The sequence below is a fragment of the Sceloporus undulatus genome, unplaced genomic scaffold (assembly GCF_019175285.1).
Source record: "Sceloporus undulatus isolate JIND9_A2432 ecotype Alabama unplaced genomic scaffold, SceUnd_v1.1 scaffold_15, whole genome shotgun sequence".
Lineage (NCBI taxonomy): Eukaryota > Metazoa > Chordata > Lepidosauria > Squamata > Phrynosomatidae > Sceloporus > Sceloporus undulatus.
Window position 1 is genome coordinate 3,958,814 of NW_024802937.1, and position 15,149 is coordinate 3,973,962.

General features: G+C 43.0%; 1 protein-coding gene across 1 annotated transcript in view; it reads right to left on the bottom strand.

Annotated features, from left to right (window-relative positions):
- LOC121917347 (N-acetyltransferase ESCO1-like) overlaps positions 1 to 9,838 on the bottom strand; it is a 22,293-nt gene extending 12,455 nt beyond the window's left edge. Inside the window, exons 1-5 of the mRNA XM_042443251.1 lie at positions 9,702 to 9,838; positions 7,582 to 7,686; positions 5,449 to 7,478; positions 4,353 to 4,464; positions 646 to 734 (exon numbers count right to left, since the gene is read on the bottom strand). Coding sequence (XP_042299185.1) covers positions 646 to 734; positions 4,353 to 4,464; positions 5,449 to 7,476 — 2,229 coding nt within the window. The 5' untranslated portion in view covers positions 7,477 to 7,478; positions 7,582 to 7,686; positions 9,702 to 9,838. The remainder of the gene's footprint in view (positions 1 to 645; positions 735 to 4,352; positions 4,465 to 5,448; positions 7,479 to 7,581; positions 7,687 to 9,701) is intronic.
- Positions 9,839 to 15,149: the final 5,311 nt, after the last annotated feature.

Here is a 15,149-nt window from a genome sequence, read left to right on the forward strand (position 1 = left end):
TGGGGCAAAGTAGAAGATGGAAACAAGCAAGTAAAAAGTGAGATAATGATTACTATTAAACATTTTATTATATAAATTCAACTGTAAGATATATTTTTGTGTTGAAAGACAGAAGGGTTTATTTACTATAAGCGACACAAATATAGTTCACCCCATTCAGTTAAGACACTTTTCTGCAGTCTTTTTTTATCAGAACATGGCTAGGTAAGTCTGAGGTTATCAGACCTACAAAGCATACCGTTGATGATTTCTACAGTGTAAACTTCAGTCAATAGAAACACATGCACCCTCCAATATTAGATCATATACAGCAAAGAAAAGCTCAGAAGAGCTGCAATGTCAGGTGCAAACAAAATGGGTCAAGTCCTAGTATAGTCTACCACAACAAAGGATAGGGTGAAAAGGATAACAGTTTAAATTGAGAGTGGTCAGACAGTAGTTCTCAACACAAAAACTCAATGTACATACTGTATTTTATTTTTATTATACCCAGAGAATATAGAAAAGGAAAACATATTACACATGCACCAACAACTTTTACTGTGTTTATAATATGTAAATGTTTTTAAGGAAAAGGGTTAAAACTTTAATGCTGACTTAATGATGAACAAAGTATGAACAAAGGCACTAAGCAATACAACTTTAGAATTCAACTAAATATTTGTACCTGCTCTCATTTGTCTCCAAAGTTTTACTTGTGAACAGTGTTCGAACCAATTGTTTGGGAGCTGAATCTACAAACAAATCAAACACATCACTTCATATGCATCATTAAAACGTGTATAAAGAAGGACATAATGTTGAATGATAAAGAAATACAGAAAGTACAGATATGCCTTTAAATAAAATGGAAAAATTTAACTACCTAAAACAAAGACATTTTCTGTGTAACTTTTATGTCTTTGTTCATTTTTTAAAATTACTGAAGTCTTACAATTGGCTATTAAAACATTTTGCAGCTAAAGGAAATTTCAAAGGTAACTGGAAAATAATCTAGGAATCAAAAGGTGCAATTCATAAACAAAAGAGCCCTAGTGGTGCAGTACTTAAATGCCTCTACTGCAGCCACTCACTCATAAACCACAAGGTTGTGAATTCAATACCAGCCAGGGGCTCAGGGCCAGCTCAGCCTGGCATCCTTCTGAGGTTGCTAAAGTGAATACCCAGCTTATTGGAGGCAATTGGCTTACACTTTTGGCTTACAATAATGTAAACCGCTTAGGGAGTGCTTAAGTGCAATGATAAGTGGTATAGAAATGTACTTGCTATTGCTATAAACTAAGTGATTTCATTATGCATGAATGAGTCCAATGAATATAGATTCAAACTATTCTACAAGATCACACTTTTGTCTAATTAAGTGATCTGCAGTCACTGTCATGAAAGTGTTAATTTTTTGTACAGGCACTGAGAAACTTTCCATATATAATCATGTATAAGTAAAAAAATATATGCCAAAAAATTGCCCCCCAAAAACTGGATCAACTTTTACACCAGTCAATATGATAATACAGTGGGAATCTGTGGGCGATTCGTTCCAAAACAGTGTAAACTCAAGTCTTGTTGTCCCCAATAGCCGCACAGGGGCTCAAAGCTGCTCAGAATTTAAAAGACCGATGAAAATCGAATATGCGCGTTTTAAGGAATTGGGAGGGAAGGATAAGCAAAACAGACTCACAACAAGTAAAATAAGTAAAATAGATTCATAACAGGCAAGTAGAGTTCCCTCAATAAGTCCTCCTTTGCTCCTGGGCTCCACATGCGAGCTCTGGACCCGTTGCTCCCGAACCCTCAAAAGTGCTCCAGAGCACATTACCGCAGAGGCCTGGGCCTGTTTCCAGGCCGGGCTGCAATCTCAGCCCAGTACCAGCGACTGCCCACCAAAGCCCTCAGGCTGCTCGAAGGTGAACGACGTGGCAGCGGATGAGGAGGGCACAGCAAAGAGACAAGGCTGCCCACCCACTGTGTCATCCTCCTCATCCATATTTTACCCTCGACATATCCACGGGTCATACCAAAACGTATCCTCAATTTATAGTCGAGTATATATGGTAATATATCAGATACTTCCTACAATATGCTGGAGTCAATTAAGGGCTACCCAGGTGAAAGGAAATACCTTCAGTTGTACAATGTACATAACAGGAACCATTATACCTTCTTTGTATGGTACATATAATGAAGAAACAGTCAGGCCATGAACCATTAGCAGAGTTCTCATGCAGAAGGACCCAATTCAATAGCTGGCATCTCTAAAACAAAAGCAGCTCAGACAATGGTGTTGGGAAAGAGTTGACTAAAGTTTTCCTAAGATACTAACAGAGAGTATAAAATACAGTGCGCACTTGCTTTATGCGGGGGATCCGTTCCAGACTCCCCCATGTAAAGTAAATTCCACCTATGCTCATTTAAATGAATGGGGCTCATGCACATGGTGGTACGATGGTGTGGTGGTGCGTGCACACCATGGGTGCACGCCCCATTAGTCCCTATGGGACACGCCAACCTTCTCCCTGCACGGCTTTCAGTGTAAGCTGAAAGCTGTATAAAGCGCTCCCGCGTAAGATGCGGGCGCACTGTACTGACTAGATAGCTCTGTGGTGTGACTCATAAGGCATCTTCATGAGTTCAAATAATCGAATATTAACACAATGAATAACTAAGCAGGCAGCATGTCTAAAAATGATCCAAAGGACCTAAGGTATTTTAGACTGCATGGAAAGGATCATAATTTCTACTGTGTCAAGCGCGGGCTTGCTATCCGTAGATTTGAACATGTGTGGACGGCAAGCCCTGGCTTTTGCAATGGGTGCACGCTCCTGTGTGCATCCGCGCTGGCGCAAGTGTGCACCCATTGCAAACAACACGACTTGAGGTCACACATTTTTTGCCATCCATGGGGGGATCCAGAATGGATCTCCCACAGATACCAAGGGCTCTCTGTATTACTCTAATAGATAGCTAGTAGTTGAGATTAGCACTCTGAAGACCGGGGTTCAAATCCCCCCTTGGCCATAGAAAGCCAGTGGGTGACCTCTGGCAAGTCACACTCTCTCAGCCTCAGAGGAAGGCAATGACAAAATGCAGGGCCAAATAAGCTGGCAGCTTTCAGGGTGTGACATTCAAATAATGCATACCTACAAAGTGGCCAGAAAGAACTCTGGCAATGAGATCTGGTCCTTTGGACCTTATCAAAAAGGAATGGATTAAATCCGACTCCTGGCAACACTAGCTTGGGACTGCGGCAGCGGCCCACTTCAGGAGCAGGCTGTATGGTCACTGCACTCCTGGCCCAACTGCAGCAGGAACAGCCTCTGGCCACTCTTTACCGACCGTGTGCTTTGGCCCTGTACGTTGGAAATGACTTTAAGGTACAGTGGTACCTCGGGATACGAAATACCCAGGTTACGAAATTTTCGGGATACGAAAAAATCCCATAGGAAAACATTGTTCCTGGTTACGAATGTTTTTTCGGGTTACGAAAAAACTTTTGGTGCTTTTTTCGGCTTTTTCGCACGGAATCGCGGCTTTTCCCCATTAGCGCCTATGGCAATTCGGCTTACGAAGGCTTTTCGGGTTACGAACGGTGCCACGGAACGAATTAATTTCGTAACCCGAGGCACCACTGTACACAAAAACAACATAAGCAGCACCAGTTAAAATTTTATTTGACGTCACCTCTGGACATTAGAGCCTAACCAGCAGACCAAACTATATTCCTGATATCCAAAAACCTCTGGAATGGGAAAGATATGGTGGAAGAGAGAGTATCCTCCCTGGCCAAAATACAAGGCCAGTGGATTGAATCATAATTTCCTGGACTGAATCACAATTTGTGCAAACTTTCTCTAAGAAAAGATGGAATATTCTAGCAGTGCTCAGAAACTTTAGAAAGAACAGATGGCAGATTTTTGGATTTAAAATCCCAGAATCCCTAACAATGGTTAGGGCGTCTGAGAATACAAGTCCAAAGATTCTGGAAGGCCAAAGGTTAAGAACCACTACCATACACTGAAATAGGCAATTTTAATATATAAGAATAATTAAATTAACTTCCCAATAACAAACCAGATTAGCAAAGGAAAAAAGCTCCACTGAAAAGAACTTAAGTGTCATCAATTTGACATTTTCAAAAAATACTTTCAAGTTTTTATTACTGTGATAAGTGCATAGCATTTGATTTCAAAATTTATAGTGTCCTTTCTAATTCATAAAAATAAGTTCATGATTAATTAAAGTGTGTGTGTGGGGTGGGGAAATCAGTTCATGTACATACAAATTTGAACATTCAAACACCAATGAGTTCTGCAAAAAATGGTACAACTATAAAAATGCATAAATCTTATATTTACCTTGAGATTTGATTTCTGCAGTATCTTTTATTACTTGATTTGCTGACGATTGTGTGACAATTGTTTTCACTGGCGTATTTTCTGGACTTGACTCCAAATGTAAGTTGAAGTTCTAAAAAAATCACAACATAGTTTCAATCATTGTTCCACCATACGCTGCAATGTGTACACATCAAAGTTTTATAAAAGAATGCAATTTAGAGAAATAGAACAATTCAAGTTAATAATTCCTGTTATACAGGGAGAGGTAGGTGTGCAGTAGATCAACAGGTTTTTGTGGTGGTTTCCCTTGCACTAATTATCTCTTGCCCCAGTCTTCCCCATCTTTATGAACCTACCCTTGCTGTTTTGAGAGTTTGTGTTTTAGATTAATTTTCTGATATATTTACATAGTCATACATTATTGGTATAGGATGGAGCAAGTCACTAGCTGCCCTGCATACATACTCTCTAACCAAGTTCTGATAACTAGGCTTTAATGATCTGGAAAAAACAAACTAGATCTCATGAATCTAAAGCCTGTTCAGTCAAGCTTATTCTGTGTTAAATGAAAAAATAATCCCTTGACATTTAATTACAGATACCTGCTGGAAATGTCTAGGGGCAACACCTATTGCAGATCACTTTTTAAACAGCCAATTGCAATTGTCTCTTGAAGCTGTCTTGTATATTTTTACACTCACAGCAATATAGTTTTAGTACACTGCAGAGATGTCTTGTAGAAAAGAAGCTCTGGAAAGCTTCTGCTGTACTGCAAACATACAGTAAATGCATTAGAGCAAATCATGCATATTTTCTCAATGTAAAACTGACTGGAACAACTTAAATATGTATTGCTTTGAAAAAAGAGCAGTAAGAATGACAAAACTAGTTTACCACAAGTACCATGATATTTTTCAATTACTGAAGAAACTGCCCCACAAAACAGGAGTATTCAATCTAATGGCATACTCAGATATATGAAATATATTGTAATGATACCATACTATATACCAATTATTAGATTTAGTAAACACTAGTAAATATATAAGGAGCATACTGAGAGCAAACATATATATCGACTATACCTTCATAAAACCATATTACAATTAATTACCTTATCTGGTATTGGTTCAGGACAATGTGTCGCTTCAAATAATCCGTTTTTTATATCCTGTACAAGCAGTTGAGCATGTGACATCTTAACTTTATTCTGGCCTCCTTCAGGAGAAGCTGTATTCAACTTCTTCAAATCATTTGTTGTGTTACTGTTATTTTGTGACTGTATCAATTTTCTTTGGCCTTCTTCTGGAAGGTGTATTTCTGCCGTTCTTCCTTGTTCTCCCACAGGCATGCTATGCTTTAAAATACCAAGGGTGGGTGTACTCTGAGAATGTGAGATGCTTTGGCTCACGTGATTAACCTTTTTAAACTTTATTTTAGTCCATTTAGAGTTTTTGTTTGCAGTGTTATGTCTGCCATTCACAGTACATTTGACAGGCACTCCTTTTTTGCTGGGGAAAAATCGTTTACATGGAGAGTTCTGATTAGTTTCTTTTTCAGCACATACTGCAATCTGTGGCAACTCCTCTACTTTCTCTTTTTGTTTCTCTTTTCCATACTCAGGAGAGTCTCTTTTTACCTCCACTGTGTCTGATTCAATCTCACCTGCAATTTCCTCACACAGCTCAAGAATGCTAAACTTTTTGGTTTTCATTGCATCCTCTGGTTCACAAACAGGTTTTGGATTTGAAGGTGCTGGCAGCACTCTCTTGGTTTTTACACTGATTTTTCCATTTTTGTGCACAACCTCTTTTACTTTCCTTTTCACACTACAAGAAGATGCTACAGAGCTAGGAACTGTGTTGACAGATTTATTTCTAGAGTTTTCAAGATTACTGTCAAGATTTCTTGATTCTTCTTGCTTATCTTGAGATGTAGTTAAATCACTTATTTTAGAATCTACTTCAGATTTTTTCTCTTTCATAGAATCCATTTTCTCTAATGCTTCACTTCCTCTGTTCTTACATTCATCATTTTCCAAAAGCTTTTGTTCCATTTTCTGTTGGAGAGGCTTTGGTTTTTCTTTTTTAACATGCGGGACTTGTTTTTTCATTTGTGTGCACTGCTTCTTAACAGAAACACGTCCTTTATTTTTTCCACTACGCAATGATCGCACATTAAATGACTGCTGCAGTCTTTGTGATCTTCTAGTCTGATATTCATCACATGACACACCATGTTGTAATCTATGAAGATCCTGCACCACCTCCTTCTGAGACCCTTCCTTAGCTTTTGTGACATGCAACTGATCTTGACCAGCTCTAGTAGGGCTTTTGTCAGAATTGGTACCCACTGACCTTGTAGTTCTTCCCTGGTTAGACTCACAAGGGTTTTTGTTACCAAATGTTTTAGTCCGTGCTGGTTCAGAGTTTTGAAAAGTGGGGGGGTTTGCAGGAGGATTTTTGGATTTCTGAGCCTCTAAGTCAACACTGCTACTTTTAAGAAGTTTACCAGTCTTATTCGTTCTCTCCTGTTTGGAATTTTCTTTCATCACTTTTGTTTTAGAACCCTGGTTCTTGTGAGCAGCTTTAATGGGCAACACTGAACCTCTATGATGCATAGTTTCAGTAAAACTCTTTTTTGTATCTGCAGAGGACTTTCTTTGCTTCCTGCTTTCACAGGAAGTCTTCTTTTTGACAACACTGAGTTTTCCCTTCCCTTTAGAACAAATCTTAGACGAGGACTTTGCAGAGTTCAGAGGGTGAGTATGGCTTACTTTGGAAGATTTCTGGGTTGTTTTTGTAGGAGGTAATTTACTCAAAGGTTTTAGGGATGTTCTTTTCACACATACTGTTTTAACAGTTTTCTTTTTTAATTCGTTTAAAGTCTGCTTAGAGTGCTTCTGTGCTTGTTTATTTTGGGAAGGTAGTATAGAAGATCTACTTTTATCGACAGATGACCTGTCAGTTTTGGTGGCAGTTTTACGCATTCTTTTCTTCAGCACCATATTTTTATCAGATGTATGTTTGGCATTAGCTGGTTTTCTTTCTTTTCTACTTGTTACCAATTTATTATTCTTATCCAGTTTCTGCCGCTTAGCAGGGGGTTCGACTTGCACAGATTTTCTTTTCTGTGCTGCCATTTCTGAAAAAGCCAAATACTATGTCATTTCAACAGTCTTTCCAACTACTTCTGCATAAATTCAAACATAAGCACAAAAGTTTACGCAATGACTTAGCTTACTCACAGGTACTGTTTTATAAGTGAACTCTGTCTCAGTAGAAGAAATGTTATGATCTGTGAAAAACACATTCCTCATACATTTGCATCCAAAGAGAGCATTGCATTTCTCCTATAAACACAGAAACAAACATATTACTCATATGGCAATTGTTTTACACACATCCACAAGTTCAGTTACCAAGAGGACCTGCATTTTGCTACTGTTTGGACTTCCTTCTAACATTTTGTATTCATATTTCAAAACTGGCTTTCTAATTCTTCTAGAAGCCGAGAATTTAATACGTAACTTACATATTAAATAATACGTATTCTACATACTAAATAAGCACGAATTTTCACTACTGAAGAAGAATTTGTTTACCCTAACATTCCACACAAGTTCAAAATTTGTTACTGGATTAAAATCCAGTGCATATGAAGCATGGGTTGGCCTTAAAAGTGGGACACTACTTACTGCAGATAAAGAGTTATATAAAGCTGCTTTGCAGAACATCTATATAACAAGAAAAGTCACCCAGTTTGATCTATGCAAGAGAGGAGGGAGCAAAATGTAGCCCTGCCGACTGTGGTGGACTGCAGCTCCCAGAATTCAACACTATTAGCCAACATTTTGGAGGGCCACACAGAAAGCAAAGGAGGCTCTAAAGTGTTGTTGTTGTTTTTTGGCTACACCAAAATATGGCATGCAAACCAGTTTCAAACCATAACTGTAAGTGGTTTCTGACTCACAGTGACCCTAAGATGAACCTATCACCAGGTTTTCTTGGCATGATTTGTTCAGATGTTTGCCAATCATCCTCTGATTACTGATTTTAGCAACCCTTAGCCTGGAGAAGAGAAGATTAAGAGGTGATATGGTAGCCCTGTTTAAGTATTTGAAAGGGTGTCATACTGAGAATCATAGAGCTGGAATAGACCGCAAGGGCCATCCAGTACAACCCCATTCTGCCATGCAGGAACTCTCAATCAAAGCATCCCCGAGAGATGGCCATCCAGCCTCTGTTTAAAGACCTCTAAGGAAGGAGACTTCACTACACTCTGAGAGAGTGTGTTCCACTGTCGAACAGCCCTTACTGTCGGGAAGTTCCTCCTAATGTTGAGGTGGAATCTCTTTTCCTGTAGCTTGCATCCATGGCTCCAGGTCCTAGTCTCTGGAGCAGCAGAAAACAAGCTTGTTCATTCCTCAATATGACATCCCATCAAGTATTTAAACAGGGCTATCATATCACCTCTTAACCTTCTCTTCTCCAGGATAAACATCTCCAGCTTCCTAAGTCGTTCCTCATAGGGCATGGTTTCCAGACCCTTCACTATTTTAGTCGCCCTCCTTTGGACACGCTCCAGTTTCTCAATGTCCTTTTCAAATTGTGGTGCCCAGAACTGGACACAATATTCCAGGTGAGGCTTGACCAAAGCAGAATACAGTGGCACTATTACTTCTCTTGATCTAGACACTATACTTTTATTGATGCAGCCTAAAATTGCATTGGCCTTTTTAGCTGCTGCATCGCACTGTTGACTCATGTTCAACTTGTGGTCTACTTGGACTCCTAGATCCCTTTCACACGTAGAAGTCTCTCATTCAGCCAAGTTTCACCCATCCTATATCTGTGCATTTCATTTTTCCGCCCTAAGTGCAGTACCTTACATTTCTCCCTGTTGAAGTTCATTTTGTTAGCTTTGGCCCAGCTTTCTAGTCTATTCAGGTAGTCTTGAATTTTGATCCTGTCCTCTGGAGTATTAGCTACTCCTCCTAACTTGGTGCCATCTGCATATTAGATAAGTACTGTATGCCCCCAATTCTGTCATCCATATCCTGGGGCAAGCTTGTTTTCTGCTGCTCCAGAGTCTAGGCCCTGGAACAAAGGATGCAAGCGGCAGGAACAGAGATTCCAACTCAACACTCGGAGGAACTTCCTGACAACAGAAGGAGGAACAAACTCTCTGAACCCCAGAACCAACTCCAGCTCCCAGAATTCCATGGCAAATAGCCAGACAATGAGTTTAAAGCGCTACCAAACCGAGTTATTCGTCCAGTGTGGATGCAGCCAGAGCGAGAGAGAGAGAGAGGCCAGGGCCTGTGTAGATTTCCTCCCAAGCAGCGCAGGCTCTTTGTTGCTTTACCTCCGGGGCAGAGGGGCCGAAGGGAGGCCTCGCTCTGGGCCTTGTTCCTCACCGGCCTCGCAGCCTCCTCATCTCGGGCACAAGGGGAGGGAGGGAGGGAGCGCTGCCTCTGCCTCTGCTGCTGCTGCCTGGATCCCTCCCAGCATCCGGGGGAGGCGGCTGCTGCTTCCTCCTCCTCCTCCTCCTCCTCCTCCTCCTCCTCGAGGTCACGCGGCTGCCTGGCTTGGAAACAACAAGACTTTCGACCACAGAGATTTCCGGCTGCCCTTCGCAGGCCTTGGGCACTACAGCCACCCCACAAGCCCCTCCTCCATGTGCGGGGAAAGGAGTTGGCAGCCCCCTTCCTCAGCTGCTTCTGAGGCACCTTTGAGGCTCAGGGAAAAGGATTTAGTTGGCAGCAGGAGCTGCCTTTCCTAGACTTCAGTCTAAGCAGAGATAGGTAGCAATGCATCTGAGGAGGAAGCAGGCTCAAGTCTAGGAAGGCTCCTGCTGCTGCCCACTTCTTCCTTTCACTGAGCCTCAAGGGGCCACAAGACTCTTCAGACCGAGAGGGCGTGGCTTTCAGGAAGGCTAAGCTCCAAAACACACTGCAGAAATAATCCAGTTTGAGACCGCTTTAACTGCCCCAGCTCAGTGCTAGGGAATCCTGGGAACTCCGCTCTGGGCCCCACAACAAACTCCAGCTCCCAGAATTCCATAGCCTTGAGCCAGAAAAGACTTAAAGCGGTGCCAAACCGGGTTATTTCTGCAGTGTGGAAGCAGCCTTTGTACTGCAATGCACAACCGGAAGTGTGTGGCGTATTTCTTTCTCTGCTTCTCTTTGCTGTCACGTGATGATCCTAGCCCCGCCCCGTTTGGAACCGGATTTCCGGTGGAGAAACTTCACCAGCAACTCAGTGGTTCCTCCCCAACCTTCTTCAGCCAGGCCTTTCGACTTCAATTCCCAGAAGCCTCGGCCATCTTGGGCAATGGCCGAGAATTCTGGGAGTCGAAGGAGGATCAAAGGTTGGGAATCCCATGAATGAGAGCTTACCTAGAGGCTGCAAATCCAGTCTGGCACCACTTTAACGGGCCCTTTATCCATACTATGGGATTGTGGGATCTGTAGTTTTAGTGAGACATTTTGCCTTCTCTGTATCAGAGAGCTGTGGTGCCACAACAAACTACAGTTCCCAGGATTCCATAGCATGGAAGTTAAAGCAGTGTCAGTGGACTGGATTGTTTCTGCAGTGTGGATGCAGCCAAAGTGTTCCACTAGGAGCTGCTTGCTTATTAATTCCATCCTTTCCACTATTTCCTCTCCTTCTCCAGTGATTCAGCTTACTCAGCATTGGATTGCTGGACTGTTTTTGTAGGTTTTCATACATTATGGCTGTTCCCTGCCAGAGGGGTTTTTGTTTTGGGGGTTTTGATGAGGTAACTTCTAAAACATGCCAGCTTAGTTTAGGGAGCCACTTGGTATAGTAGGACTACAACTCTGGAGACCAAGGTTCGAATCCTGACTCCGCCATGAAACCCACTGGGTGACCTTGGGCAAGTCACACTCTCTCAGCCTCAGGGGGAAACAGTGGTGGAAAACCTCCTCTGAACAAGTCTTGTGAAGAAATCCCCGTGATGAGTTTGCTTTGAGGTCGACAGAAGTCAGAAATGACAAACAACAACTTCTACAAACATTCAGCTCTCCAGTCCACTGATACTGACCTTTTGGGTTAGGTTATGCCAGGGCTGATATGAAGGGTTACAAATGACCAAGACCTGGTGATGCCCAGGACCAGAATATGTTGTAAAGATTTTTGTCTTTTTTTGGTAATACCATTAAAAGCTAAAGGTTTTCCCTTATGTATTTATTTTATTTTATTTTATTTGTGGTATTTATACCCCACCCTTGAGCATAAAGGCTTACAATTATTATTATTATTAACTGGAAAGTTCCCTGCTGTCAGGCTTACAATCTAAAAAGACACAACACAAAAGGAGAAGGGAATGATGGTGGAGAAGGGGATCAAATCTGACAGTAAGGGCTGTTTGACAGTGGAACAAACTCCCTCGGAGTGTAGTGGAATCTACTTCCTTAGAGGTTTTTAAACAGAGGCTGGATGGCCATCTGTCGGGGATGCTTTGATTTGGATTTCCTGCATGGCAGATTGGGTGGCCCTTTTCATCTTCAACTCAGATTCTATGATTCTCCCTCTGAGGCCTGGACTGTGGCAGGTGGACAGGAGGGAGGGCCCTACTTCTTGTTATGGCTAGCCCTGATGGAGTTGGGCCTGTCTTTTTGCTCCCTCCCAGGCCAGATGGTGCCAGATGGCATGGAGGGAGGGCTAATCCTTTGACATGAATGTCTAGTCATAACCAACTGTGGCGCTTATCTCCATTACTAAGCCAAAGTGCCAACATTGTCCAAAGATGAATACGGTGACCATGTGGCCAGCATAACTGCACCAAACGCTGTTACCTTCTTACTGAAGTGGTACCTATTTATTTACTTGCATTTGCATGCTTTTGAACTGCTAGGTTGGCAGAGGCTGGGACTAGTGACAGGAGCTCACCCCATCATGCGACACTTGGGCCTCAAACTGCCAAACGTCTGATCTCCCGATCATCAGACTGCCACGATGGAACTAGTGACAAAAGCTCACTCCCTCACGTGACACTTGGGCCTCAAGCTGCAGATTTTGCAATCATTAGAATCAGCATCTTAACCAATTTATTGACATCCACTGTAAAATTGGTGGATTTCACAGAAAATAATATTACAAAACACTGAAGCTTTTTAGCTGGTCCTCGCTTGCTGCAAGGGAGTTTAGGAAGGAAAGAAAGCTGCAGATGAGTAGAGAGAAATGGCAGCACCAGAAAGAAGAATGGAAGCAGGGGCAGGTGGGGAACAGGTAAAAGGCAAGACTTCTGACAATGGTAGTGGCAGCTGGAAATGGAGTCAGGGACTATTGGCCCACTGTGGCCTCAATTGCCTGGAAGAGGAGCAGCCACACTACCTTCACAGGCTGAGCCAGTAGGCTTCCCAATTGCGTGTTAACTCCTCTGCCTCCTGAACATCTGGCTCAGACTGGATGCTGAGGGTTACATGGCATGGAAGTAGGGCTGCCATAATTGAGGACCTCCAAACCGGGACAAATGTAGGACAAGGTTTGAAAATGTAGGACTTTTTTTTTTAAATTTCCTGGCTAGGAAATTTTAAAAAAAGGTCCTACATTTTTAAACCTTGTCCTCCTCCTCCTCCCGGTCTGGGAGGAAGCCTAGGCCTGCTCCCAGGTCAGGAAGGGCGCGGGGCCGCTTGGAATCGCGGCGATTGCCGCGGTGCCAAGCGGCCTCCTCCTCCTCCCAGTCTGGGAGGAAGCCTCGGCCGGCTCCCAGGCCAGGAAGGGGTGCGGGGCCGCTTGGAATCGTGGTGATTGCCGCGGTGCCAAGCGGCCTCCTCCTCCTCCCGGTCTGGGAGGAAGCCTAGGCCTGCTCCCAGGCCGGGAAGGGCATGGGGCCGCTTGGAATCGCGGGAATTGCCGTGGTGCCAAGCAGCCTCCTCCTCCTCCCTGGCCTTGCGGAGTCCTTGGAGGACCACACGGCCGGAGCTCCAACCGCGGAGCCGCCTCCAAGGCCTCACTGGGGCCCGGGAGGGAGCGTCTCCGCGGCTGGAGTGCCAACCACAGAGAGCCCTCCCAGGCCTCAGCAAGGCCTTGGAGCTGCCGCTGGGGCTGAGGTAGCCGTGGTGGGCGGGGCTGTCCCGGTTTGGGCACCAAACCGGACCGGGACCGGGATGGCACCGTCCAAACCGGGATTGTCCCACCCCCTGGCGGGATATGGCAACCCTAATCATGGAATAGGTGCCATCTCTGGGTGCAGATCAAAGAATGAAGTCAGGCAAGTGGCTGAGATCAGGGAGAGTATTGGTTGTAAGTGGCAGTGTGTTCCCCTTCCCCAAAAAGACTCAAAGAGCCTGAAGAGTGAGAAAACGGGGACCTAAAAGTGGATTCCATTCATGGGTGGGTGGCTGGCTGGCTGCCATTATGGCTACATAAGGTTCGGCAGTACTGAGTTGACTGTTTTAAAAAGGCTATAGTTATGGTCCATAGCTTCTCTAGTTCACCTCCATTTAAGGTTTTTTTTTTTTCCAGAGCTATACTACAGTGACTTCTGTGGTTCCTATAGAGAGCAAGAGTCAAAGAGGAATGAGTGAAGAAGTGATGGGCTTTGGCTCAGGTGAAACAAGGAGCTAACATCTCTTCTTAGAGTTACCAGCTGCAGAAAGATTTTATAAAAGAGGTCAATTACAAATAACATATATTCCTTTTCTGGCTTGTTTAAGCAGAATATTTTAAATTTTCCAGTCACTAGATAAACAGTTATAGGTCAAATGCATAGCACAGCATTGTTCTTAGATCAATGCTGGATCAGCAAGATTAGAAAGAGATTTAGACTGGTTCATATACAGTATCGAGAGCCAGCGTGGCATAGTGGTTTGAGCATTGAGTTATGACTCTGGAGACAAGGGTTCAATTCTCCATTTGCCCATAAAACCCACTGGGTGACCTTGGGCAAGTCACAACTGTCTTAGCCCTAGGGAAAGGCCATGGGAACCTTCCTCTGAACAAATCTTGCCAAGAAAACCTATGATAGGTTCACTGCCTTAGGGTCACTGTAAGTCAGAAATGACTTGAAGGTACACAGCTACAAAAATATGCAGTATTAAGTGATAAAGAGAAATATGTGTAACTCCTTGAGCTAAATGTGTTTAAGTTTTCTCTTTTATGAAGTTGTTTTTGCCCCTGCTCTTGAATCTTGATTTAGCGATGCTAAGAAGAAAACCAGATATGAATGTGCAGCTTAATACTTCTTCTGACTTTGTCTGTCCATTTTCTTCCTGGCTGGTTTCTCAGACTACCTCATTCACTTGGAAGTACCACTGGTTTCATTTACACTAACAATCAAGACAAGAACCCTATTCCTTTTTCCCCTGAGAATAACTCCCAATGAATTCAAGGTCTCACTTTTTTCTATTTTAGTAAATGTTAATTATTAAGTTGTGTGTACAATATATCATATAACTATATCGTATACCATTTGTTTGAGGGGAGCTGCTTTAGAAATAAGGCCCACTATATTACGCTGGCAACCTCCATCTGATATTTGCTAAAATCATATTTTGGTTTTAGAATATCGTAGTGCAACCATATGTCAACACAGCCTTCATTAGTGCTTTTCAAGCAATTACCTTTAGTCTTTTTTAAAAAAATCATATTAACAGGGAAATAAATTGTCAGACTCCTTTCTGGAGCTTTGCTTCCAAAGCACTTTTCAAGGAGACACGGGCGGGGTACAGACCGCCGCTTTGCGGTGGTCCGCCGCCGCCGCCATTTGCTCCGCGCGGGAGCCGCAGCAGCCAAACCGCGCGACTCCCGCGCGGAGCAAAAAAGAAGCTCCATTTCGGAGCTTCTT